Source organism: Piliocolobus tephrosceles, chromosome 9 (assembly GCF_002776525.5).
Source record: "Piliocolobus tephrosceles isolate RC106 chromosome 9, ASM277652v3, whole genome shotgun sequence".
In the NCBI taxonomy this organism is placed as follows: domain Eukaryota; kingdom Metazoa; phylum Chordata; class Mammalia; order Primates; family Cercopithecidae; genus Piliocolobus; species Piliocolobus tephrosceles.
Genome location: NC_045442.1, coordinates 98,260,396 through 98,283,548, shown reverse-complemented (window position 1 = coordinate 98,283,548; position 23,153 = coordinate 98,260,396). Strand labels below are relative to the sequence as shown.

The following is a 23,153-nucleotide window of genomic DNA, read 5'->3' as shown; positions in this document are numbered from 1 at the left end:
ATTTGTCCACAAAGTTTAGCAGAAAAGAAAATTGTATATGAAACGTGTTAAAACAAATGACATTCTAAAGCTTTAAGGTAAATTACTTCAGTTTCTACTTTCAATGTGAGGAGATTTTAACTTTAAAGATAAAACAAGGGTTTCAAGTAATAGATTCTTCAAATTGAATATGTCAGCACTCACTCATCCCATCTGAAATGTGATAAAAATATATCATACTACCATTTTTCAGAGGAGATATTTCCAAGGGCTCATAAGTTACTTCATTCTATTTGGTCTTAAAGGAAGACCAGGCAGACCCTTCTCAGCTCCTGAAATCACGTCTACGCCATTGTGTTATTTTTCATGCCCATTCTCACCAAGTTGTAACAGGCAATTCAAGTTTTGAATCATGACAGAGCCACTTTGGAAGTTGCCAGAAGCAACAGCTCACTGCTCTGGATGGAATGTTGACGAAGTGTATGGACGAGAAACCTCAGAGGACTGAAGAAAGGACCCCAGGGCTGAGGGTGGCAAACCTGACTGTGTCTGACAGTCTGGTCTGCGGCGCATCAGGCCTGATGACCCATCAGCCTCGTCTGTGGCCGATCAGGCCTGATGCCAGGACTAGTTATGTATCTCCGAATAGCTGGCATGAGAGTATCTCTCCAGCGTACCTCAATCGCAAGACCACCCAGTGAAAAACATAATCAGAGTGGCCAAAGAGCTTTGCAAGTCTCCGCTGCACCCTGGCTGGGTGTCAGATCCAGAGGCAAGTGGCAATGCATGTGCTGGCCACGGTCTGACTTCTCCTTCTATGCCTGCTGTCTTGCTTCCTGAGTCTGAGGAAGGATATTCACGTCCATTGTGTAAGACCAAGATTTCTCACAAGTTATGTCTTTCTCCAGAGTCAGGACTTTGGTGAACTATTTTACCCCACTGGGCCTCAGTTTTCTCAAGTGAAGATGGGGGTAAAAATCTCTGGTCAACTGACCTCACTTAGTAAGATTAAAATAGGATGTATATAAAAAGTGCCTTTGGCCAGGCGCGGTAGCTCATGTCTGTAATCCCAGCACTTTGGGAGGCCGAGGCAGGCAGATCACTCGAGGCCAGGAGTTCGAGATCAGCCTGGCCAACATGGGATGAAACCCCGTCCCTACTAAAAATACAAAATTCAGCACGGTGTGGTGGTGCGTGCCTGTATCCCAGCTACTCAGGAGGCTGAGGCAGGAGAATCACTTGAACCCAGGAGGCGGAGGTTGCAGCGAGTCAAGATCGCGCCACTGCACTCCAGCCTGGGCAGCAGAGCGAGACTCTGTCTCAAAACAAAAGTGCTTTTGTAAGGGAAGAGTGCTATGAAAACATAAGATTTTGTTGTTAGAATATGTGTCAGAATTAATTTTAAAATCTTTAAAGCAACCTTAAAGTCCACTTTGATTGGACCAGTTTCTCATGTTGAACTTAGAGGAAGGGCATTTACTTTCTTTTGACACTATTGTCTCAAATGACTAAACATGACTGTGTGTGTTTCAATTCCATGCAGCCCATCTCCCTACCACACTAAGGGCTTTCATTAATGGTATCTGCTTCCAAAGTTCCTTCAGAGAGAATATGGGGAAGACTTTAATATTATTTGAGAAATACATATAAGGCAAAAGGGAAACACAAAAATAAGCTTCTTCAGCAGGTTGGCTCCAGTCCTTCTTTTCTGGAAATTTCCTTCTTCTCATACCTCAGAATTAACATCTCACTAGAAAATGGAGTGGAGAAAGAAGAGGCTCTTGCCTCAAGGGTTTGCTGATGTGGTCTTACACCTACAGACTGTCTTCCTGGAGGTTTCCTTCTGTCTGATTAATCCATAAGAGGGCTGATTTACCAACCCAAACAGGATGTGGTTTAGAACTCAACCACTCTCTGCTCCTCCGGAATAAGTGAAGGCATACATACTCTAGTACCACAATTTTTTTCCACAAGAGAAAAAGCCCCTAAATTTGGAGAAGAGTAGTTTCAGCCCAGGTTGGTTTGTCAAGTAATTTAATTTCTAAAGTCACTAGAGGGTGCGGTAATCCTGGTGCTATTTTTGTTTCTTCGAACAACAAAGTTCATATCCCACCCAAGTATTACGTTTCTTGTTTTTTTTGGTCTCCTGGCATTTTAATCAGAGAAAAGTCACAGTTGTTTTGAGGAAAGCACTCCCAAGAGCTTTAATTAAAGCTGGAAGGATAAATCTGTTTACAGTGTGGTGAACACTATCATTAATAAAACATTGAAATAATTAACGAATTAAATTCTGCTTTGCGTGTCAATGGCTACGTTCAGGATCTTTGAGAACGTCTCCCCAGAAGACGCAGTACACTGTGTACTTAGTTTGCAGAAATGAAAAGGAAAAACTGAAACTGCATTTCTCTGAGACTCATAGATCATAGACTGAGAGAGCCTGAATGGAGTGAAGGCTACATTATCTTTATTTTATGGGAAAAGAAACTCAGTTTCAATGAGCTTAATGGCCTGGGTTCTAATGATGTGCTTGAAAAGGAAGACTTTTGATCGCACCACTGATACACAGTCTGTATTTTGTATCCTGGAATGATTAACCAGAAACAAAGGAAGGAAAAAGGTGAAATTAATAATAAGATCAGCAGCTCTGGGACACAGAATACAGAATGGAATAATCTGGAAAAAAAGGCAGGGCAGGCAAATTTCATACTGTGATTAACTCTGCCATTGACAATGAGGGAATTTTAGCAGCTCAGGATATGAAGTGGTTTTTTCAGCAGGATATGGCTGTGTGCAAACCTTCACATTGGGACTTCCTTCACGCTCCTTCTCACTAACAGGCTCCTTGACTTGTTTTTAAGCTTTCTGGCAGACAACAGATCTCACAGGAAGCTCCAATGTGAACGTTCATATCGACAGTTAATGATGCATTGTTTTTTTTTTTCTTAATGCCACTCAGTAATTTCCTAGGGAAAACAATGGGAACCAAAGCTTGTTCCTGTCTTGATGGAAAGTCAGCTTCCAATATCGCCTTATTAATTTAACACATGAAAGTATTTGTATACTTGTTGTTGCTAGAGCAACTTGTTTTGTGGGGGCATATTTCATGCAAAATGTGAAAAATCTGAAAAAGAAAACAAACGTTATCTGCATATTTATGTGCATATAAATAGAAATGTGTGTGTGCTAAGGTTCTTGTGATTAGAGGTATGTGCCTCTTGCCCTCAGTCTAAATTATGCTGTACTTGTTGGTTAAATTTACAAAACATCTATCTAATGAAAACAACAAGCCAACCACTTCCAAGGAGTTTCAGAAAAGCTGGAAACACATGAAATTATTCATAATTAGGTGATCGGTGGATGATAACAGCACCCACCCTGTACACAGACACAACAAGCATGTAAATGAGCCTGCTGAGCTCGGAAGGGGAAAAACAGTAATTTTACCTGAAGGTGAACCTGAAGCTAAGCTTTTGTGACTTTCACCTTTCAGAGGGATGGAGCAGCAAAGTGCCTGCATGCTAGGCTTAGAAACAGGAAGCACCCAACCCATCTCAACGTGATTCGGCAGGGAGGTGATGGACATTTCATAAAATACACTTGAAAGTATATGAATGCGAATAAATAGTAAAAATCCTGCATACTGTAACATAAATAAGTGGGTGTTAGAGTCTGATAGACTTTGTTTCCAAGCCCGTCACTAGGTCACTAGGTCACTAACTGTGACCTTGAGTGTTTACCCATTTCTCTGAACTTCAGCACCCTCGTTTTTACAATGGGGTTGATTATACCTCCTTCCCAGGATTGCAGTGAGGATCAGATAAAAAATATGTCAAGTACTTAGCATAGATCTGGCCACATTCTGTGCACTCGATAAAGGATCAATGTCCTATGAGTAGGACAATTGTCATTTAAGCTCTCCTCCCTCTAGCCAGATGGGGCCATGGCTTCCTGTTGTCCCTCAGAAGTTAAGTGTGGCTCTGTGATGTGCTTTGGCAGTGAAGGTGGATGCAAGTGATCCAGCAGGGAGACCTGAGAACCATCACGATGAGCTGTGATCTTTCTCCCTCTGTGATATGGTCAGGCTTTGTGTCCCCACCCAAATCTCATCTTGATTTGTAATCCCCGGCATTGAGGGAGGGGCCTGATGGGAGGTGATTTGATCATGGGGGCGGTTTTCCCCATGCTCTTCTCATGATAGTGGGTGAGTTCTCACAAGATCTGATGGTTTTATAAGTGTTTGGAAGTTCCTCCTTCCCTTGCCTCTTTCACCTGCTGCCATGTAAAACATGCCTGCTTCCCCTTCTGCCATGATTTTAAGTTTCCTGCTTCCCCTTCTGCCATGATTCTAAGTTTCCTCCCCAGCCATGCAGAACTGAATTAATTAAACCTCTTTCCTTTATAAATTAACCCGGTCTTGGGTAGTTCTTTATAGTGGTGTGAGAACAGACTAATACACTCTGCCTTGGGGCAGGCAACATTTCAGAGGATGCTGTTCCCCAGGTCTGGGTCCTGGTGTGAGAAGATATGGAGCAGACCCCAGCTGGCCCAGCCATAGAACACGCATGAGCAAGAAGATAACCCTCTAGTTTTGGGAGTTTGAGGTACTTTGCTTCTCCTGATCATGTTTTCTCATTGGCAAAAAGAGATGGATGATTTGAGATTTTTTTTTCTTCTGGGGCAATCTCAGATTGTGTCTAACTCCAAAGAATGATGTAAATCTGTTCTGTTGACAAATGCTTTGTGAGAGGCCATGTAGTCTCAGTGTTTTCACTGACAAGAGAATTGCCTTGCACAGAAGAATTGCTGCAGTTGCAGTTTCAGAGCTCCTGGAAGACCACCATTTCTACCTTAGTGAGAGCTTCCCACAGTACCAAGAATGGGACAACGTTACTGATACAGGAGTGCTGGGAAGGGAGGAGCATCGTCCCTTTAAATGATAGGGAAGGGGGAAGGGAAGTGCAGGGTAGAGAAAGGAGAGTCCTTGGCTAGCGCTCCACCCCCACGGACCAAAGTGAGGACAGGTATTCCCACTTTCCCTCCCAAATGCTGCATTTTCCAAGACCACCCGGGCCCACCACGCCCCCATCCTGGGCCTTTAATAACCTGAGACCCTAGTGGGCAGATACACAAGCGGCTGGACGTCGTGAGGAACACAATGAGGGAAGAAGGCACAAGTGGCTGGTCGTCGAGAGCCGACCCGTGGAAGAGCACAGCAACAGGCACTGGCGGAACGACGTGGAGTTCGCGCGGAGCTGTTGGAGAAGAGTCCAGGAGAAAACCATCTCTCTTCCAGCCCCCCCAACAATAAAACCTTGCACTCATTATCCAAGATCACGTGTGATCCGAATCTTCCTGTACACCAAGGCAAGAAACCCCGGGATACAGAAATCCCTCTGTCTTTGTGATAAGGAAGGGGGTCTAATTGAGCTGGTGAACACAAGCCGCCTATAGACAGCAAACCAAAAGAGCACCTGTAACACGCGCCCACTGGCGCTGCGGCTTGTAAACATTCAGCCTTAGACACTGCGGTGGGGTCGAAGCCCCATAGCCTGCCCATCTATATGCTCCCCTAGAGGTTTCAGCAGAGGGGCACTGAAGAAGCGAGCCACACCCCTATCGCACGCCTTGTGAGGGAGACAAGGAGACCTTTCCTGTTTCATTACCATACAAACATGCTTAGTGCTGCAAAATGTAAGCTTCCCCGGAGAGGCACATCTGTCAATCATGCTGAACTGCTTGTTGGTTTGGGGATGTGGGAAAACAAATTACCAAGAGCTATTTTGACACAGGCAAATTCATTTCGTTTCTGACTTAATCTAGAGATGGATTCAGCAATCCCAAGGTAGACGTCTCATCTTTTCTCACCCTCTACATATTTCTCAGTGTTGGAGGTTAGCGTGAGTTCAGTCTCCTGTAATAGGCCATTTCACTTTAAGTGTATGTTAAACTAATATTGACCTTTCCAAAGTAAAACAAAATCTGGTATTTGTGCTTAAAAGACTGAAGCAGCAATAGATGTGGAAAGTAGAGGATTAATCATCTTGTGTGTTTTTTTTTTCTTGCTTGGAAACTCTCTCTGGGAATTAGTCATTTTATATCTAGCAATAAACGTAAGACAGGCTCCGACTATTCTCCTGAAAAGGAAGCCTGGATCCTTCAGCAAATAATCTTTTGTATAATTTGCCCACAGTTTAACCCACAGATCCAGCTATGGATGTTTCATTTAACAGTGAGTGAAAAACTCAGGGCTGTCAGCATCAGGCCTTTGGGTGGGAATACCCAGATATCAAGGTTGGGCAAGTGGGCATTAGGAGTGGTGCCAGGGATCAGAGGGGGTAGACGGCTGGAAAAAGGGGTCAGTGGTGGGGATGTGGGGCAGACGAGGTATCTATGGGGATACGTAAGTGACAGAGGGAAGGGAATGTCAGAACAAAGCGAGGAAAGTAGAGGCAGCATCACTAATGAGGACACAGGTATGTACATTTCATGCCTAAACATGGATATCTCATCAACGGGGAGTGCCTTCAACCAAACCCCTTCTTGGATGTGTGCTATACAGACCTACGTGGAAAAACACACTCCAACCTTTCCTTCCCTTCTCCTACCCTGAACAAACAGAAATCTATACTTGGAAACAATTATTTCATACACGTCTATAAACAGGATTCATATATTTTATCCAGGAAATAAAAACATGTCAAAATAGGAAGCCCATTAACAGACAGTGTGTAGTTGGGAAAAATCAGATCTTGGAGCTGTTATCAAAGTGAGACACCTGTACTCACATTCTCGGAAGAGTAGTATGTAAGTATCTGAGAAGATAATTGGGTTTTCAGGGATGTCATCTGGGCCTGCTTTTCTCTGATCGTGTAGTGATGCGCTCATTTTGCAGTGATTTATACCTGATGACCGTTAACCTATCTTCTCATTGGAGGCCATTTGGCACAGTACCACTTTCTTTCAACAACCTCTCTAGACAGTCAAAAACTTACTCAATCCTAGATAGGCTTGATCTTATGCTGCATACCTGTATCCACTCTCGGTAGGAATCTTCTCCGGGAGTCCACCCATTCTCAGGATAGTTCAGGCGGGAGCGCTCTGCAGACCAGTTGGTGCTATACTGGGAAGAAGCTGTGATCTGGTCAGAATGAATTTCTCCTGATTCCATGCCCAGAGCTTCCATACATTTGAAATCTGAAGGGAAAAACAGGGCCCAAAGTCATCAAAACATAGGGGATTTATGAAATTTAAAAAAGAAAAAGATGCATTTTTCTTTTTTAACTTGACAAACCAAAGAGTTCATTCATTCAAAATTCTTTAAAAAGATGGTAGTAAGGGACTTACTGGAATATAGCACTGATACTTGGATTTTCATGGCAATATTGAAAAATAAGGTTATCAAGATCATACAGTGATTAATAATTTTCCCAAGTGGACCTAGGTTGACAAAAAGACTATTTGAAATGTACCAGGAAATGATGAAAATTCTGATTTGTGTTCACAGTTGAGTATATGTGTTTATAACTATCTATGGCTCTACCTGTCATATGGGTACACACAAAAAGTTGTATTTAAAAGAAAATTTTTGTATTAAATTATTTCTTTTAATATCAAAGAGAACTGAAAAAAGACTATGTCTAGTTACAATTCATACTGAAAGGATGGTAGATCTTAACTCCCTGTCTTTCAGATTCTACTATTGGCACCCACACCACCTCTTCCTGACTTCCTTTGTTCTTATGCCCCGCCTCTGGCCTGATCATGACTATTAACATAATTATGCATTGGGGGTAAACTGCACTGTCACATGGCCCCAAAGCACCACAGTTTTAGAGCACAAAATCAAAATGCTCACAACAGTGACCATGAAACATCAAAATTTATATTCTCTGAGGTCTAACATCGTCAGTTTGATGATACTGGGGAAATGAGCATTCAGTTTTAGGAAAATGTTAATCCAAAGTACACAAGTGAAAAAAAGCTTTAGCGATTAAAGGGAAGGTCTTCAACCATCCAGAAAATCTCAGCTAATCAAAATTCCCCATTTTCTGAATTTTCTGTCAATAACAGATAAGGTTTTAGGGCATACAAGGTTTTCTTGCAATGGCTTCATATTTTTTTTTTTTTTTTTAGTTTTTTTTATTGAATTTGCTTCTTTATCTTTACAATCTATCTCACTTTATTTATTTATTTTTTTATTATACTTTAAGTTCTAGGGTACATGTGCATAACGTGCAGGTTTGTTATATATGTATACTTGTGCCATGTTGGTGTGCTGCACCCATCAACTCGTCAGCACCCATCAATTCATCATTTATATCAGGTATAACTCCCAATGCAATCCTTCCCCCCTCCCCCCTCCCCATGATAGGCCCCAGTGTGTGATGTTCCCCTTCCCAAGTCCAAGTGATCTCATTGTTCAATTCCCACCTATGAGTGAGAACATGCGGTGTTTGGTTTTCTGTTCTTGTGATAGTTTGCTAAGAATGATGGTTTCCAGCTGCATCCATGTCCCTACAAAGGACGCAAACTCATCCTTTTTTATGGCTGCATAGTATTCCATGGTGTATATGTGCCACATTTTCTTAATCCCGTCTGTCACAGATGGACATTTGGGTTGATTCCAAGTCTTTGCTATTGTGAATAGTGCCGCAATAAACATAGGTGTGCATGTGTCTTTATAGCAGCATGATTTATAATCCTTTGGGTATATACCCAGTAGTGGGATGGCTGGGTCATATGGTACATCTAGTTCTAGATCCTTGAGGAATTGAATGGCTTCATATTTTTAAGCTTAGCTTTGTTATTTGTAATATAACAATTATTTACAGGCACAAAAATACATAAATCAATTAATCCAATAAATAAAATACAAATAAGGTTTTGAAATTTCACTGGCCTCTTTATTTTCCAGTAAGATCTGCTGTACAAGATATGAGCATATCGGTAGGATACCTCTCCAAACACCCCTTGTCCTCTCCCTATGTTACTTTACAGCCTGGGAGCTAGAGCTGATAATTGCACAAAAAATTTATTCTTTGTTCTTTTTTGTTGTTGTTCTTGAGACTGGGTCTTACTCTGTCAACCAGGCTGGAGTGCAGTGGCATGATTATAGCTCACTGCAGTCTTAAACTTCGGGGCTCAAGCAATCTTCCTGCAGTCTCCCAAGTAGCTGGGACTACAGACACGATCCACCATGCCCAGCTAACTTTTCAATTTTTCGTACAGTCAAGTTTGCATGTTATTGCCAAAGCTGGTCTCCAACTCCTGGCCTCAAGCAATCCTCCTGCCTCGCCCTCCCAAAGCACTGGGATTACAGGAATGAGCCACCAGTCCTGGCCTTATTCTTTGTTCTTTCAGATTTTTTCTTGGGCCTTTAAAAGACCTAGAGACCACAAAAACTTTGAGGAAGGGTTGAGCTAGCTGAGTTGAGTATTTTAATAGAACACAAAAAACATAATGGCTTCCTCCAGCATCTTCCACAACCAAACCACTGTGCATTATCCACACTTTGTGACTGCTCTGTCAGTGAACTACCGCAGATTTGTTCTTATCGTCTGGGATAGATGCCTGTCCTCTTATGATGCTCAGCCTTGTATGCATTGGAGGGTGCTAGGTAGATGCTCTAGTCACATTTCATTGTTTCAAGGCACTGTTTTGCCATTTCCCACTTTCTCCCATGATTTCAGAGGCTCCCAAGCAGGCTTCTCACCCACAATTTTATAAAGAAAGCACACCAAATAGTTCTTCCTATTGATATTTAAAAAAAAAAAAAAATTTAAAAGAGAAAAACAGATACCTGACACCCCCGTTCACAACACATTACTTTAGTGCTTCATGTCGCCGCAGGTGTGTGAGCAGGAATAACATTGAGTATTTACCACAGGGCTTTGCAAAATGAAAAAACACTGACCTTCTGAGACACTGCTCTGCAAGACACTGTAGTTTGCTGAGAAACCTTCTTTTGCTATTGCGCTGTCGGTATAAAAAACCATGGAGAGAATGCCCGATGAGGATCGGATTCGACCTGGTGTTTTCTGTCCACAGTAACGCCCAATGTGAGGGCCAACTGGAAAGGGAGGAATACAGACAATGTCAAAATGTCTTTTCTCCTGCAGCAGATGCAAAAATTACCATTTACAAACATGGGTCCCAGCAGAACCCAGAAGTGTTTTCTAACCCTGAGCAAGGCTTCCCTAAGTTAATTGGTTTGCAGTGAACATATTGGATTGGGTTTGCGGAGAAGATTTTAAAGTGTACTCAGAAGGGCAGTAACAGGCATAACCGCATTCCCCAGTGAGCAGAACTGTTTTCAGGAACAGAATCAAAATGCTTGCTTCAATTGCAAAGAATGAGATTTAGGCTATTGAAGTGGCACCTTGGTACCCACTGGCAGGGCAAAACTGTATACACAGCCCAGCGCCAAAAGATTCCTGCTAAGCTGTGGTCACTGAGGTTTCTGAGTTACCTGTCCTCGCTTCTCTTGCCCTAGGGGAGATTCTGGGGATGCTGATGTCCAGGGAACCCTCTGGTCTGATCAGTCCCAGGGGTCTGATCCACAACTGACCTGTGATTGGCTTCCTCATGCTATCTTTTTGCCCTGGATTCTTATTATGATAAACATCACAGGCTTGGACAAAGGACAGTGGATTATGTCCTACATAGGGCTTTATGTGAAGACAAATCATTGTAACCATGTCAAAAGTTGGAGACTACATATACCAATAATTTATAAATAATGGCAACCTATAATCTAAATGAAATAAAAATGCATCTGTCTGACTTCTGTCCTAGTTTTTTCTCTCCTAACTGAGAGGTGACTTGTTTCCAGGGGCCAAGAAATCACCAAAAGCATCCATTTGATTGTACACACCAGGAAAAAAAGGGGACTTGAGGAGGCGAATGATTGGGAACACCCACTAATTTATGTTAAAGTCAAATTGTTTGATGGCTGGGTGCAGTGGCCCACTCCTGTGATCCCAGCACTTTGGGAAGCTGAAGTGGGTGGATCACTTGAGGTCGGGAGCTCGAGACCAGCCTGGTCAACATGGTGAAACCTCGTTTCTACTAAAACTACAAAGTGTGCCAGGTGTGGTGGAATGTGCCTGTAATTCCAGCTACTGGGGAGTCTGAGGCAAGACCCAGGGGGCAGAAGTCGCAGTGAGCCAGGATTGCACCACTGCACTCCAGTCTGGATGACGGAGTGAGACTCTGTCTCAAAAAAAATACAAAAATCAATACAGCAATTTGCTGTTTGACTTAAACTGGCCACACCTTTGTTGAAGTGCTTTAAGCAAACCTTAGCAATGAGTAAACTGGAAATTGCCTTGGGAAGAGTGCAGAACTCCTCTGGATGGCGAATCTTTCCACTTCCCTGTCCTGATTATCGACAAGCCACACACAAAAAAGTCCTTTTTTTCCCTCTAGGTTTTTTCATTGCACATATGGTAAAAACATACCAGATGGTTTGGGTTTAGAAGGACAATATGGTGTGGACTGTTTTCCCCTCCAAGAAATCCATGGTTCTGTGCGTTTCAGCTAAGAATGATTGCTTTGTTTAAAGAAGCACATTAGGTGGACATGTCCCTGGAGGAAGGGGCCTTCAACAGGGATGTGGTGTTTCAAGGCCAGTGTGTGCAGTATGGATGCAGGACGCGGCTGATGAAGGCCGAGAGAGACTTCAGATGTGGTTGCCAAAGTGAACCTCAAAAGAACTGGTCTCCCTGAAGCCCCGAGTACCAGCTGTGTTCCTAGTAGGCAGCAAATCCGAGCCCCCGTTTTGTGGATTGCACAGATCCTCAGCTGACAGGTTTTCAGCTCTTGGCCAATTCTCTTAAAAAAAAAAAAAAAACCCAAACAAAATAAAATAACTAAAGTAAACCAAAATGGTTCACCTATTTGAGTTAGTGCAAAAATGGGCTGCTTTGAACAATACCTGCTAATTTCTCGATGTGTTGGAAATAACAGAGTTGAGTGAATTCAGAGTTTTCTCTCTACCGCAACCCTTCACTGTCCCTCCAGGCACCACACAGTTTGTGTGCTTAGACTGCTTTATCACGAAGAAAACGAGGAGGATGACCCAATGGGGAGGATTGATAGGGATTATCTACAGGACATCACGCTGACACGGACAATAGCTTTGCATTATGGAAGCAAATTTTGTTATATTAGACTTCTCTGTTGGCAGAAGAAAGCATCTCAGAAGATGAAACTCTTGCTGTTTTTTGTCTCTCTTCAGCTTTAATCCTGGCTTCTGATTCTTCTACAGGTAGTGGTTCTTTGCTATTTAATAGATTTTCTTCATTCTGGATGTGGCCCTAGTAGTAATGCAACACTTTTTTTTTTTCTTATCTCTGGAGCACGAAGTTGTCCATAACATACACATGAAAATACCTTGCTAGAAGCATACACTTAAGTCTTTCCTAAAAAAGAATCTCATTTCTGATCTGCAATATTAAAAAGAAGGCTTAGAGTCCATTCAGACTTCCTCACTACTTTTTCCCTCATTTAAATTCCATTAGTGTGGCTTCACGATGTTTTTTCTTTAGTTTGTGGGCAAACGTTGACAGCCCTAATCCTTGGGGTCGTTCTCTGATCACCACAGCCGCTGACCTCCCCCAGAATACAAGCTGGCGAGCAAAGCTGTGATCGCCCTGTGGAAGCCCAGGCGGCTGATCCTCCCCGCCACTATCACCCAATTCCTTTGGGGAGGGCAGAAGGGGAATCTCTTTGAAAGAGAAAACAGAAGAGAACTTGTCTGATGCAGACTTGCAATTTAGAGCGTCTCCATGACTCACTGGTTTATAATGTTTAAGACATGCTGGGTAAATCTGCCTTCTGTCCCTAGAACATTGCCCCCGGATAACAGCGTGTCACTTTCTTTAGGAGCCCTCAAGATACGACAGTGAAAGGCTTTTTCGACTATAATACAAAGAAGTATTGAATTTTCCTGAACAACAGCGAGACCTTAGCCTAGCAAGCTAATGTAATATTGATCTGAGTGAGAGTGGATGAAATACTCTTATCCGTCTCGTGTGTGTGCTCATTTGTGTATTTACATGAACATAGCTATTGAATTTCCTATTTCTGTTATTGTGAACCCAAGGGCCGAGGAGATGAATGAAAACGGTCACAAAAGCAGAAATATAATTCAAAAATTGAATTATTGCAGAATTTTAGCAAGCAGCATGTGCCAAGCTTCGGGGAAAGGAGAGCTATAATGATCATATCTCATCAGATGTGAAAGGAATATAGTATTTGTGCTGTTTAAATATATGCCTACAATGGGCAATGGTGATCCCATATCCTTTGCATTTTCCCATTAATCTCTCCAATAATTATAACCTTATCTCAGAATCAGATGATTTGGCTTTCTGCCACATTTTTATGTGAAAAAATAAAAGTGCTGGTCTACTACAAACAGGTATTTTAAAATTTGTTTTTTTCTTTTTTAGAGATGGCTGTCTCACTCTGTTGCCCAGGCTGCAGTGCAGTGGCACAATCATAGCTCACTATAACCTAGAACTCCTGGGCTCAAGTGATCCTCCCACTTCAGTCTCCTGAGGGGCTGGGACTCCAGGCTCATGCAACTATGTCCAGCTAATTTTTAAACTTTTTTTTTTTGCAGAGACAGGGTCTCATCTCTTGATGTTGCCCAGGATGGTCTTGAACTCCTGGCCTCAAGCAGTCCTCCCACCTAGGCCTCCCAAAGTGATGGAATTACAGGTGTGAGCTACTACACCTGGCCTAAAGGTATCCTTTTAAAATGAAGTATTTTGAATAATAAACAAAAAAGGGATTCGTTTCAAAGGTACAAGATAGGCCGTCTATACTTTTCTGAAATTAATAGACTTTTTGGTGTGGAATATCTGGAATACCAAAAATACATTTTGTAGCTTTTCCCCAGAAAAAATTGGCATATTTATATCTAGCTCTTCTAAATTAGTCTTTAGAAAGTTAATTAAATGTAAAAGTAAATAAAAGCAAGCAGAACTCAATCTAGCTATTATGATATGTATTCCCGAAATGATTGATAATTTTTGGAATACAGGTAACAATTGCAGTTCCAGCCCCTTTCGCCAGCTGAGGCAGAAGGCTGACATCATCAGCACCGATGTGATGTTTGAGTTCTGGAGTAAACTGCTTTTCCTCAAAGTCAGTTTGAATCAATGGATAGCTTGCAATTACCTAGTCATTTAATTCAATGTTTATGATAAAATGCAACGTAAAATCACTTGATGGTTAAAAGCCTTCCGCACCTTCTGGTTATTGTTTTTGGAAAGGATATCAAAGACTAAAAGCAATTTTGTTGGCAGAGGAACTATGTGTGTTGAACTACTATGACAAAAATGTTTCTAGTGTCATTGACCAAAAAAAAAAAAAAAACAACCAGGAGGATGCAGTTTTATTTTGCCTAAAAAAGAAAACCGTTATGCAGGTACAGGCTGAATGAGGCCAGGTAAATATTAACAAATATACAAATGCATTCTTCATATTCCAAAGCCAGTTTTCTCTGGGAACAAGTGAAAGGCACCATAGTTTAAAACATGCATAAATTGCAAGGCTGATAACTCTTATTGTTAATTGTTCCTCGATTCAACTCAGTGATTTTCTAGAGCCAGAAAATTACTACTTTGAAAAACCCTTGACACTAATAACAATGTGCCTTCTTTCTGAAAGTCTTCTAAATAAGTTGGTTGATTGGACCTCCTCTTCAGATGTCAATTTAAATGAAAGTTCCAGAAAGGAAAGCTGCAAATTTGGGTTGTGAACAAATAAATCCATTGTAAAATGTTCCAACTATTGTTATAATATTATTATAATACTGTTTTCCTAATTATCAGATTGAATACTTGGAAATCAATCAGAACTCTGTTTGGGTAAATCTCATTATTTAATAAAAGAGTTTTGATAAGATTATCATAACCCTGTTTATATGGTAAAAGAGCAAAGAAGATACTAAACTAATGTTAACTCACCCATTTATTCCAATGACAATGTAAGGATTCTCTAAACCGGGTTTTTCTCTAATGCTGTTTACTATTGAGGAACATAGCTAAATTGAATCACACTAATAATAATGTCATTTCAAAGACTAAGGCAATCTCCTTTACATTTTACTTACTCTTTTTTTTAAAATAGATTCTCGCTCTGTTACTCAGGTTGGAGTGCAGTGGCCATGATCTCGGCTCACTGCAACCTCTGCCTCCCAGGTTCAAGTGATTTTCCTGCCTCAGCCTCCTGAGTAGCTGAATTACAGGCATGCACCACCACGCCCGGCTAATTTTTGTATTTTTCATACAGATGGGGTTTCACTATGTTGGCCAGGCTGGTCTCGAACTCATGACCTCAGGTGATCCACCCACCTTGGCATCCCAAAGTGTTGGGACTATAGGTATGAACCACAGCACCCGGTCTACATTTTACTTTATTCTTTATGTACAATGTATTTAAATATTCTTTTGAGAATAGTATCTGACTCTGTTTTACAGATAGTTATACATCTCCTAACTCCATGATGGTGAAGACTTCCAAGCTATCCTCTCTGATCTGTGTAATGTGTGTTCTCTAGAGAAATCTTAATATTAAACCAGACTAAACACAAGACAAGCAATGCAGCTGTAACAAATTATTGGATATTATCCCTCACTGTTCAGAATTTCACTATGTATTTTTGCCATTCACCTTCTAATTCACAAGAGTGGAATGGAAAACTTTCATTTAGATGTTCACATGGCTATTTCCTCCACCTCCTTCAAATTTTCACTCAAATGTTGTTTTCTTTAATAAGGTCTAACCTTGGCCGGGTACGGAGGCTCATGCCTGTAATCCCAGCACTTTGGGAGGTCGAGGCGGGGGGATCACCTGAGGTCAGGAGTTTGAGACCAGACTGGCCAACATGGTGAAAACCCGTCTCTACCAAAAATGCAAAAAATTAGCTGGGTGTGGTGGTGGGCACCTGTAATCCCAGCTACTCAGGAGGCTGAGGCAGGAGAATCGCTTGAACCCAGCAGGCGGAGGTTGCAGGGAGCCGAGATCGCTCCACTGCACTCCAGCCTGGGTGACAAGAGCGAAACTTTGTCTCAAAAATAAATAAATAAATAAATAAATAAATAAATAAATAAATAAATAAATAAATACAAGGTTTAACCTCACCACCCTATTTAAAATTTCACTCTATATCTTTCCCCTCCTAACTTCTCATCCCTTTACTCTGCTCTACTTTTTCTTGCTTGCATTTGGGGAGATTTGTTTACAGCACTTCCCACCTTCTAACATTTTACACACATAATTCATTTATTTGTAATGTGCATTGTTTATTGTCTCATTCTCCCTGGCAGAAGAGAAACTCCAAAGGGCAGCACCTTTCATTGCTTTACTTACACAGGGGCTAGGATGGTGCCTGGTACATGACAGATGCTCAAGAAATACTTTTTAGGTATATGAATGCATTTAGATGATAGGTCAATGATTATAAATGATGTAATGAGGTGATTCAAATTCCCAAAGATGAAAAATCTGTAGAGAATGTACAGGGAAACTGTCTAAATTTGGAATGCCCAAACGTTCTCATTCCTTTTCCAAATTTTTATTCTGTCGTATAACAGATGCATATTTTGGCCTTAAAATTTTATTAAATACTCAACCTCTCAGGTCCTGAGTCTCTGCATTTCTAAAATGAGTGGTTTGATATAATGGAATTACTAAGAGCCCATCCTCTGACAATCTGTGAATTAATGATGAGTAGCCAGGTCAGTGCATGAGCAAAATACTTTAGTGAGAAAAACTATGGGTTCACCTCAATTATATCACAAAAATAGCTACAAGAACTTTTTGTAATCTTTCATGGCCTCAGCTTCCTTATCTATAAACTGAAGGAATTGGACTAGATAATTACTAAGGTCTTCTTGAGCTCAAACATTTCATCACTGCTCTGCATAAAGAGAGTTTTGCTTTGTTTTCCAGTGTCCTTTTGAGCATTTTTTTTTTTTTTTTAATGATGCATGTCTCATGACTCTTGTAAAAGAATCCTGGTGCCCTTCCTCCAGAACCTTCCCTTTTTGGGGTGCTTCTTGTCATTCTTACCGTCAGGGAATCCATCCCAGATTTCCAGCCGGTCATAGCGACAGAACATCCCCCCTGGAGGATTTGAGTCAGGCTCCAGGTCAAAGCTTTCAAATTCCAGGATAATCTCTGACATCTTTGGTGCAAAGACAATATAAGTGCATTCAAGGCTGTTGGGATATTTTTCAGGGAATCCGGGGGACTTTATCACTCCACTAGGTGTTGTGTAGTTCTGGGAACATTCAGGACCTATGAGTAGAAGAGAAAAAGGAGTAAAGTGAAAATCCCACTTAAACAACTTCCCCAAGAAATAACCTGGGTAAAGACAGAACATCTTTCTAATAAAAGCCCACCTTTATAACCACTGTTCTAATCATGCATTCGTCAGCTTTTTCCTATTAGTAAAATGGGTATGGAAAGTCAAGTTTAGATTTATTGTGTTAACCTTAGCTTTCCATTTGTATGGAGCAATTTAAAGACTTCTGCTGTTGCAGGGGAAAAAATGACAAATATAAAATCATGTGGGAACAATGAATGAGTAAGCTGCAGAAATCTCGACAGAGCCCTAGAGAAATAATTATAGCTCCTTCAAGCTTAAATCTTTAAATCTTGAGGCTGACAGCCCTTTATTGGTGAAATAGAACATTTATAATGATGAGGGAGAGAATTCAGTGGAGGCAGTTTGGGTTTCAGATTCCTACACCAGTGACTCAGTAACTCTGCCAGATGTGACCTATGCCTCTTTGACAAACGAAATGTGAAAGGTAATTCGTACATGTACCAAGGGTGAGTGACTCATTCTGAGTGGTGTTGACACAGGTGGGCCGGTAAAGTGTGGCTGTTAGTGAGGGCACGATAAACTGTGATTACAGGCCATGATGCCGGAAGTCACCTGATATCAATGCTGACATCCTAACCTTCCCCGAAGTATCAGACACAGTATAGTATGCCATTCTAAAATTGCATGTTAATAGATATGTGTGTGTGTGTGTGTGTAATGCATCTATTTATAATGTGTAATTTTAATGACTGTTCAGTACCACCAAGACTTTACAAATTATGGTGATTTGTCGTTGAAATTGGTCAAGAGCATCCATGCATATAGTGCAGGTTGACCTTATGCCTGTATGAATGACTCCAATTTCAATTCATGGTAACCAGCATAGGGTGGTATTCACTACACAATTCAAAAACTGTCCTTCTCGGCTGGGTGCGCACGGTGACTCATGCCTGTAATCCCAGCACTTTGGGAGGCTGAGGTGGGCGGATCACCTGAGGTCAGGAGTTTGAGACCAGCCTGGCCAACATAGGGAAACCCCCGTCTCTACTAAAAATAGAAAAATTAGCTGGGCATGGTGGTAGGCACCTGTAATCCCAGCTACCTGGGAGGCTGAGACAGGAGAATCGTTTGAACCCGGGAGGCAGAGGTTGCAGTGGGCCAAGATCACACTACTGTACTCCAGCCCTGGTGACAGAGCCAGCCAGACTCCACCTCAAAAAACAAACAAACAACAACAACAACAAAACCAAAACTGCCTTCCCTACCAACATGAGCACATCAACTCAGTCCCTCAACACCACCTGCTGCTATGATCTTCAAATAGCTACACTTGAGACTCTTGTGAATCAGAGAAGTCTTTACCCTTTTGAATTTCAGGATCAAATCTGGGGGTGTTCAGTACAACAACTCTTTTCCTGCACCATTTTCTCACAGTGGCTTGAAGGCAGAAGTGATGGGGCCCTGGCAATGGCATGCAAGGATTCAATTCTAAATAAGGTGCTTTGTTGACATTGGTCTTAACTGAACATTCTCCCAAAGTGCCAGGCAACTAGAGGCGACTCATTAGACATCAATAGAGATTAAAGTTAACTAGTAGGTCTCTAGTTTTAGTGATTCGGGTCAGGAGGCTGAATACCAACGGAGTGCATCTGGCAGCCTGTTGAGAAAACAAATCAATCCTTTCCTCCTCATGCACATATCAACTATCCATGGATCCATGGCATTGCAGATGCAGAAGAATTCTTAGATGGGCACAGTAAACCTGGTCTGCAGAGGTCTGACTTATTTGAAGTACCTCTCAAACCTTCTTGGACACGGCTCACCCTTCACTGTGAGCGCTGCAAATGCTTATCTGTTTGATTCTGGATCAAAAGTTAGTAACATGTGGCAATTCACCAGGTCAGTTCCAGGTAGAGATTACGACATGTGCTGTATGGTTTATAATCTTAGTTTCTAAATTACTCTGGTGGCTTCTGAGATGACAGCGACTATGGTAATTTGAGTCATTCATCCGCAAATAAAAAATACTTATGTACATATATGCTATTGGGGACCCTTTAGGATTTTATATCCACAGTGTAGAAACGGTTATGCTGGAGACCTCCAAACTCCTCCCTGGGGAAAAAATCGCTTTGGCTACATTCTTATAAGCCAAAGTAAACAGCAAGGTTTCATGCAGATACTGATATTTTCTCCTTCTTAAAAAGATAAAATGTTTCAGTTCAGATTAAGATTTATTGAGAAAAAAATGACAGGAATTAAGGTCATACGAAATTTCAAAAGCAAGTGAATTTCGGTGCTTTCACTTTGCCCTTGTCATGCTATGGAAGTGATCCCAGGTTTTCTTGTGTATTTTGACAAAACATGGGGACATTCCATGGGGTGATGGAGGAGAACAGGATGGAGCCCCAGGAGATCTGAATTCCAGTCCTGAGATTCACTCACTGGCTGGGTAAACTTGGGTGGACTCTCATCCTTTCTGGTTCTCAAATTCTGTGCATGACAAACAGGAGTTGTACTTTAGAATTTGCAAAATACGATCTCTTCTAATTTAAAGATTCTGTAACTTCCTATTTTCTCCACTATATACCAAAATTCGTTTTCATATTTTCCTTATTCACTGTTGTTTCAGTTCACCATAGTTGAAGAAACACTTTCTCCCGAAAGGACAATGGCAGAAAAGGGGTTAAGAAAGTCCATGGTAAATACACATGACAGTGTTTGGATCTGTGTCCCCACCAAATCTCATGTCAAATTACAATCCCCAATGTTGGAGGTGGGGTCTGGTGGGAGGTGATTGAATCATGGGGGTGGATTTCTTATGAATAGTTTAGCACCATCCCCTCCTGGCCTTGTCCTTGCAATAGTAAGTGAGTTCTCATGAGATCTGGTTGTTTAAAAACATGTACCATCCTGGCTAACACGGTGAAACCCTGTCTCTACTAAAAATACAAAAAATTAGCCAGGTGTGGTGGCGGGCGCCGTAGTTCCAGTTACTAGGGAGGCTGAGGCAGGAGAATGGCGTGAACCCAGGAGGCGGAGCTTGCAATGAGCTGAGATCCGGCCATTGCACTCCAGCTTGGGCGGCAGAGCGAGACTCCGTCTCAAAAAACAAAAGACAAAAAACAAAAAAACGTGTAGCACCTCCCCTCCCTCTCTCTCTTGCTCCTGCTCTGGCCACTGTGACGTGTGCTTCCCCTTCGCCTTCTGCCATGATTGTCAGTTTCCTGAGACCTCCCCAGAAGTTCAGCAGGTGTGAACATCATGCTTCCTGTAGAGTCTGCAGAACTGTGAGCCAATCAAACCTCTTTTCTTTATAAATGACCCACTCTCAGGTATTTCTTTACAGCAGTTTGAGAACACAGGAGATGAATATACAACACAGGAGATGAGCAGGAGTGAGGCCAGCAGCCCTGGGTGCCTAGGAGTGAGTGGCACTCTCACAGGCATTTGGAGTTAGTGAACATGAGCTTTCCTCTTTACTTGTAAGAACAGGAGTAACTTGTATAGCTATAAGGAATGCCACCATTTAGTTGCCAAGGACAATAAGGATGGAGAATAATAACAGTCAAAAGACTCTCTTCGGAATTATTATTAAATGCACAAACTGTCACTCGTGTAACATATATCAAGTGACCAAGTCTGCTCTCAGTAAATGGCACCCCCCAACCCCCAGACCCCTTGCACTGAGACCCATAGGAAACAGCAGCAGCTTCTTCCAGCATCTGGGCCTGAAGACCAAGGGAAGGATGGGAACAGAGATCAGTGGGGAGGCTTGGGTTTTCTAGAGAAATCTCTTTAGGTAATTGGAAATTGAAAAGGTAGGGCTGGTGGCCTAAGGTTTCAGCATCTGGGAAGAGACATGTAGAAGGAAAAGAGGGGCTCTTAGGAAGAGAATTAGGCCAGTCCAACATGGCTCCAAGAGGGCAGGAAGAAGCAGGGCTGGCCTTGTTGACGGTCAGGCAAAGATGATCCTGGAGTAATGCAACCCAGAGACTCTGGAATGGCCTAAATGTCTCAGAACTGTGATCTCACACCGGAAACCTCAAGGCCATTCTGGTTGCATTAAACTATGATTAGTGTAATTCATGTGTTTTCAGGAAACTTGAAATTGCTGCATCCTGAAAGAAGTGCTGTATTTTCAAAAGAACAATGATCCATGAATTCTACAATATCATTAAACAGCTTTTGAGGAAAAAACATTCATGACCTGTGCTTTTACATGTGTGTGTGTGTGTGTGTGTGTGTTATGTTTTCATCAATGATTATATTAATGATTTGTATGCAGTTGATGCTAAGTTTTGAGCAGGACCTCAATCTTGCCCAGTGGGGTGACAGAGACCCTCTGTGGACGTTTTGAGGACAGTGGCTTCCTGCCTGTTTGAGAAGCTGTGAGCAGGAGAGAGTCACATGGGAGGGCCACAACTGGGGCCTATTTGGTTAATGGCAGTGACATGGAAAAGAAGTTGAGAGTCTTTGAGACTTTTGGATAAAAATTAAAAAGCAGTGGATGCCATATTGGATGTGGGAAGTCAAGAAGAGAAAGAACAAAAGAAGACTTCAAGTCTGAAGAATGGGCTTGGAGAGTAGGACAGGAAGCTTTGGTACATCTGAGACTCACAGATACGTAGGGAGCTGAGTTCCTTTGGAAGGAACACAAAGAATTCTTCATGAGTTAGTGACAGATCTCTCTTTTCTCCTTCAACTGTCTTCAGATCTCTAAGAAAACTGAAAATAAAAGGCTATTCCTAGCCCCTTTTCTGACACGTTTGTCTTTGATAGTGCCACATACAGGTAAGCAAGCAGGTGTAGATGTGTGTGTGTACATATACAGACACGTATAATATGACTTCTATAACAAGTCAAACAGTTTTCATCACTAAAAATATGTACATTCATCATCTGTTTATATTGATGTCATATGTATACTATTATCTATACAAAAGGTGTTCTAAGTACTTATGTGCTTAAATTTCTGAAAGTTCTCTCCATCTATCCCTGTTTTTATGGTGTCAGAGCCAAATATCTTCGAAAGGTAAAGAAGTTTTCGCAATGTTTCCTGGAGCCCCTAACAACTCCCCTTTAAATTTTTCTCAGTTATCACGAACCCAGAAGACGGAAGGCTTTTGAAATTGATGTGGTTAGATTTTTTTTTTTTTTTTATCAAAACAAGCTTTTTCTTCTGTATTCCAAGACAATACATTCAAATCTTGATCCTTCGTCCCTGGATTGGTTTTCTATACATTAATGCCAACTTAAAAATATCAGTAATAGGAAAGCTGAATTTCACACATGAAAGGAACTTATAGGCTGTTGCTAAAAACAGTGACAACCAGATAACTTTACATGTTTGTTAATTTGTTTATTACTTTTAAATTATCTTTAAATTTATATTTAGAGACAGGCTCTTCTTGCTCTGTCACCCAGACTGGAGTGTTGTGGCACAATCAAGCCTCAACTGCAGCCTCCAACTCCTGCGCTCAGGCAATCCTCCCACCTCAGCCTCCCAAGTAGCTGGAACTGATTACAGGCACGCACCACCATGGCTGGCTGATGCATTTTTAACGAAAGAAATCAAACTTCAAGAATAGATCAAACCTATTTTTGAAGAAGACAGATAAGAATAAATGCTTTTTAAAAAGCTTACGGAGTGTATACCTTATAACTGAGGTCCCCAACCCTCGGACCGCAGACTGGTACCAGTTTGTGGCTTGTTAGGGACTGGGCCACATAGCAGGAGGCGAGTGGCAGGCGAGCCAAGTTTTGCCTGTATTTACAGCCACTCCCCATCCCTGGAACTACTGCCTGAACTCCTCCTCCTGTCAGATCA

General features: G+C 41.7%; 1 protein-coding gene across 3 annotated transcripts in view; it reads right to left on the bottom strand.

Moving 5' to 3' along the window:
- NRP1 (neuropilin 1) overlaps positions 1-23,153 on the bottom strand; it is a 160,459-nt gene that overhangs the window by 71,067 nt on the left and 66,239 nt on the right. For all 3 annotated transcript variants that reach the window (XM_023218148.2, XM_023218149.2, XM_023218150.2), the window contains 3 exons: positions 17,065-17,292; positions 9,893-10,048; positions 7,007-7,173 (listed from right to left, as the gene is read on the bottom strand). In XM_023218148.2, the coding sequence (XP_023073916.1) occupies positions 7,007-7,173; positions 9,893-10,048; positions 17,065-17,292 (551 nt within the window). The remainder of the gene's footprint in view (positions 1-7,006; positions 7,174-9,892; positions 10,049-17,064; positions 17,293-23,153) is intronic.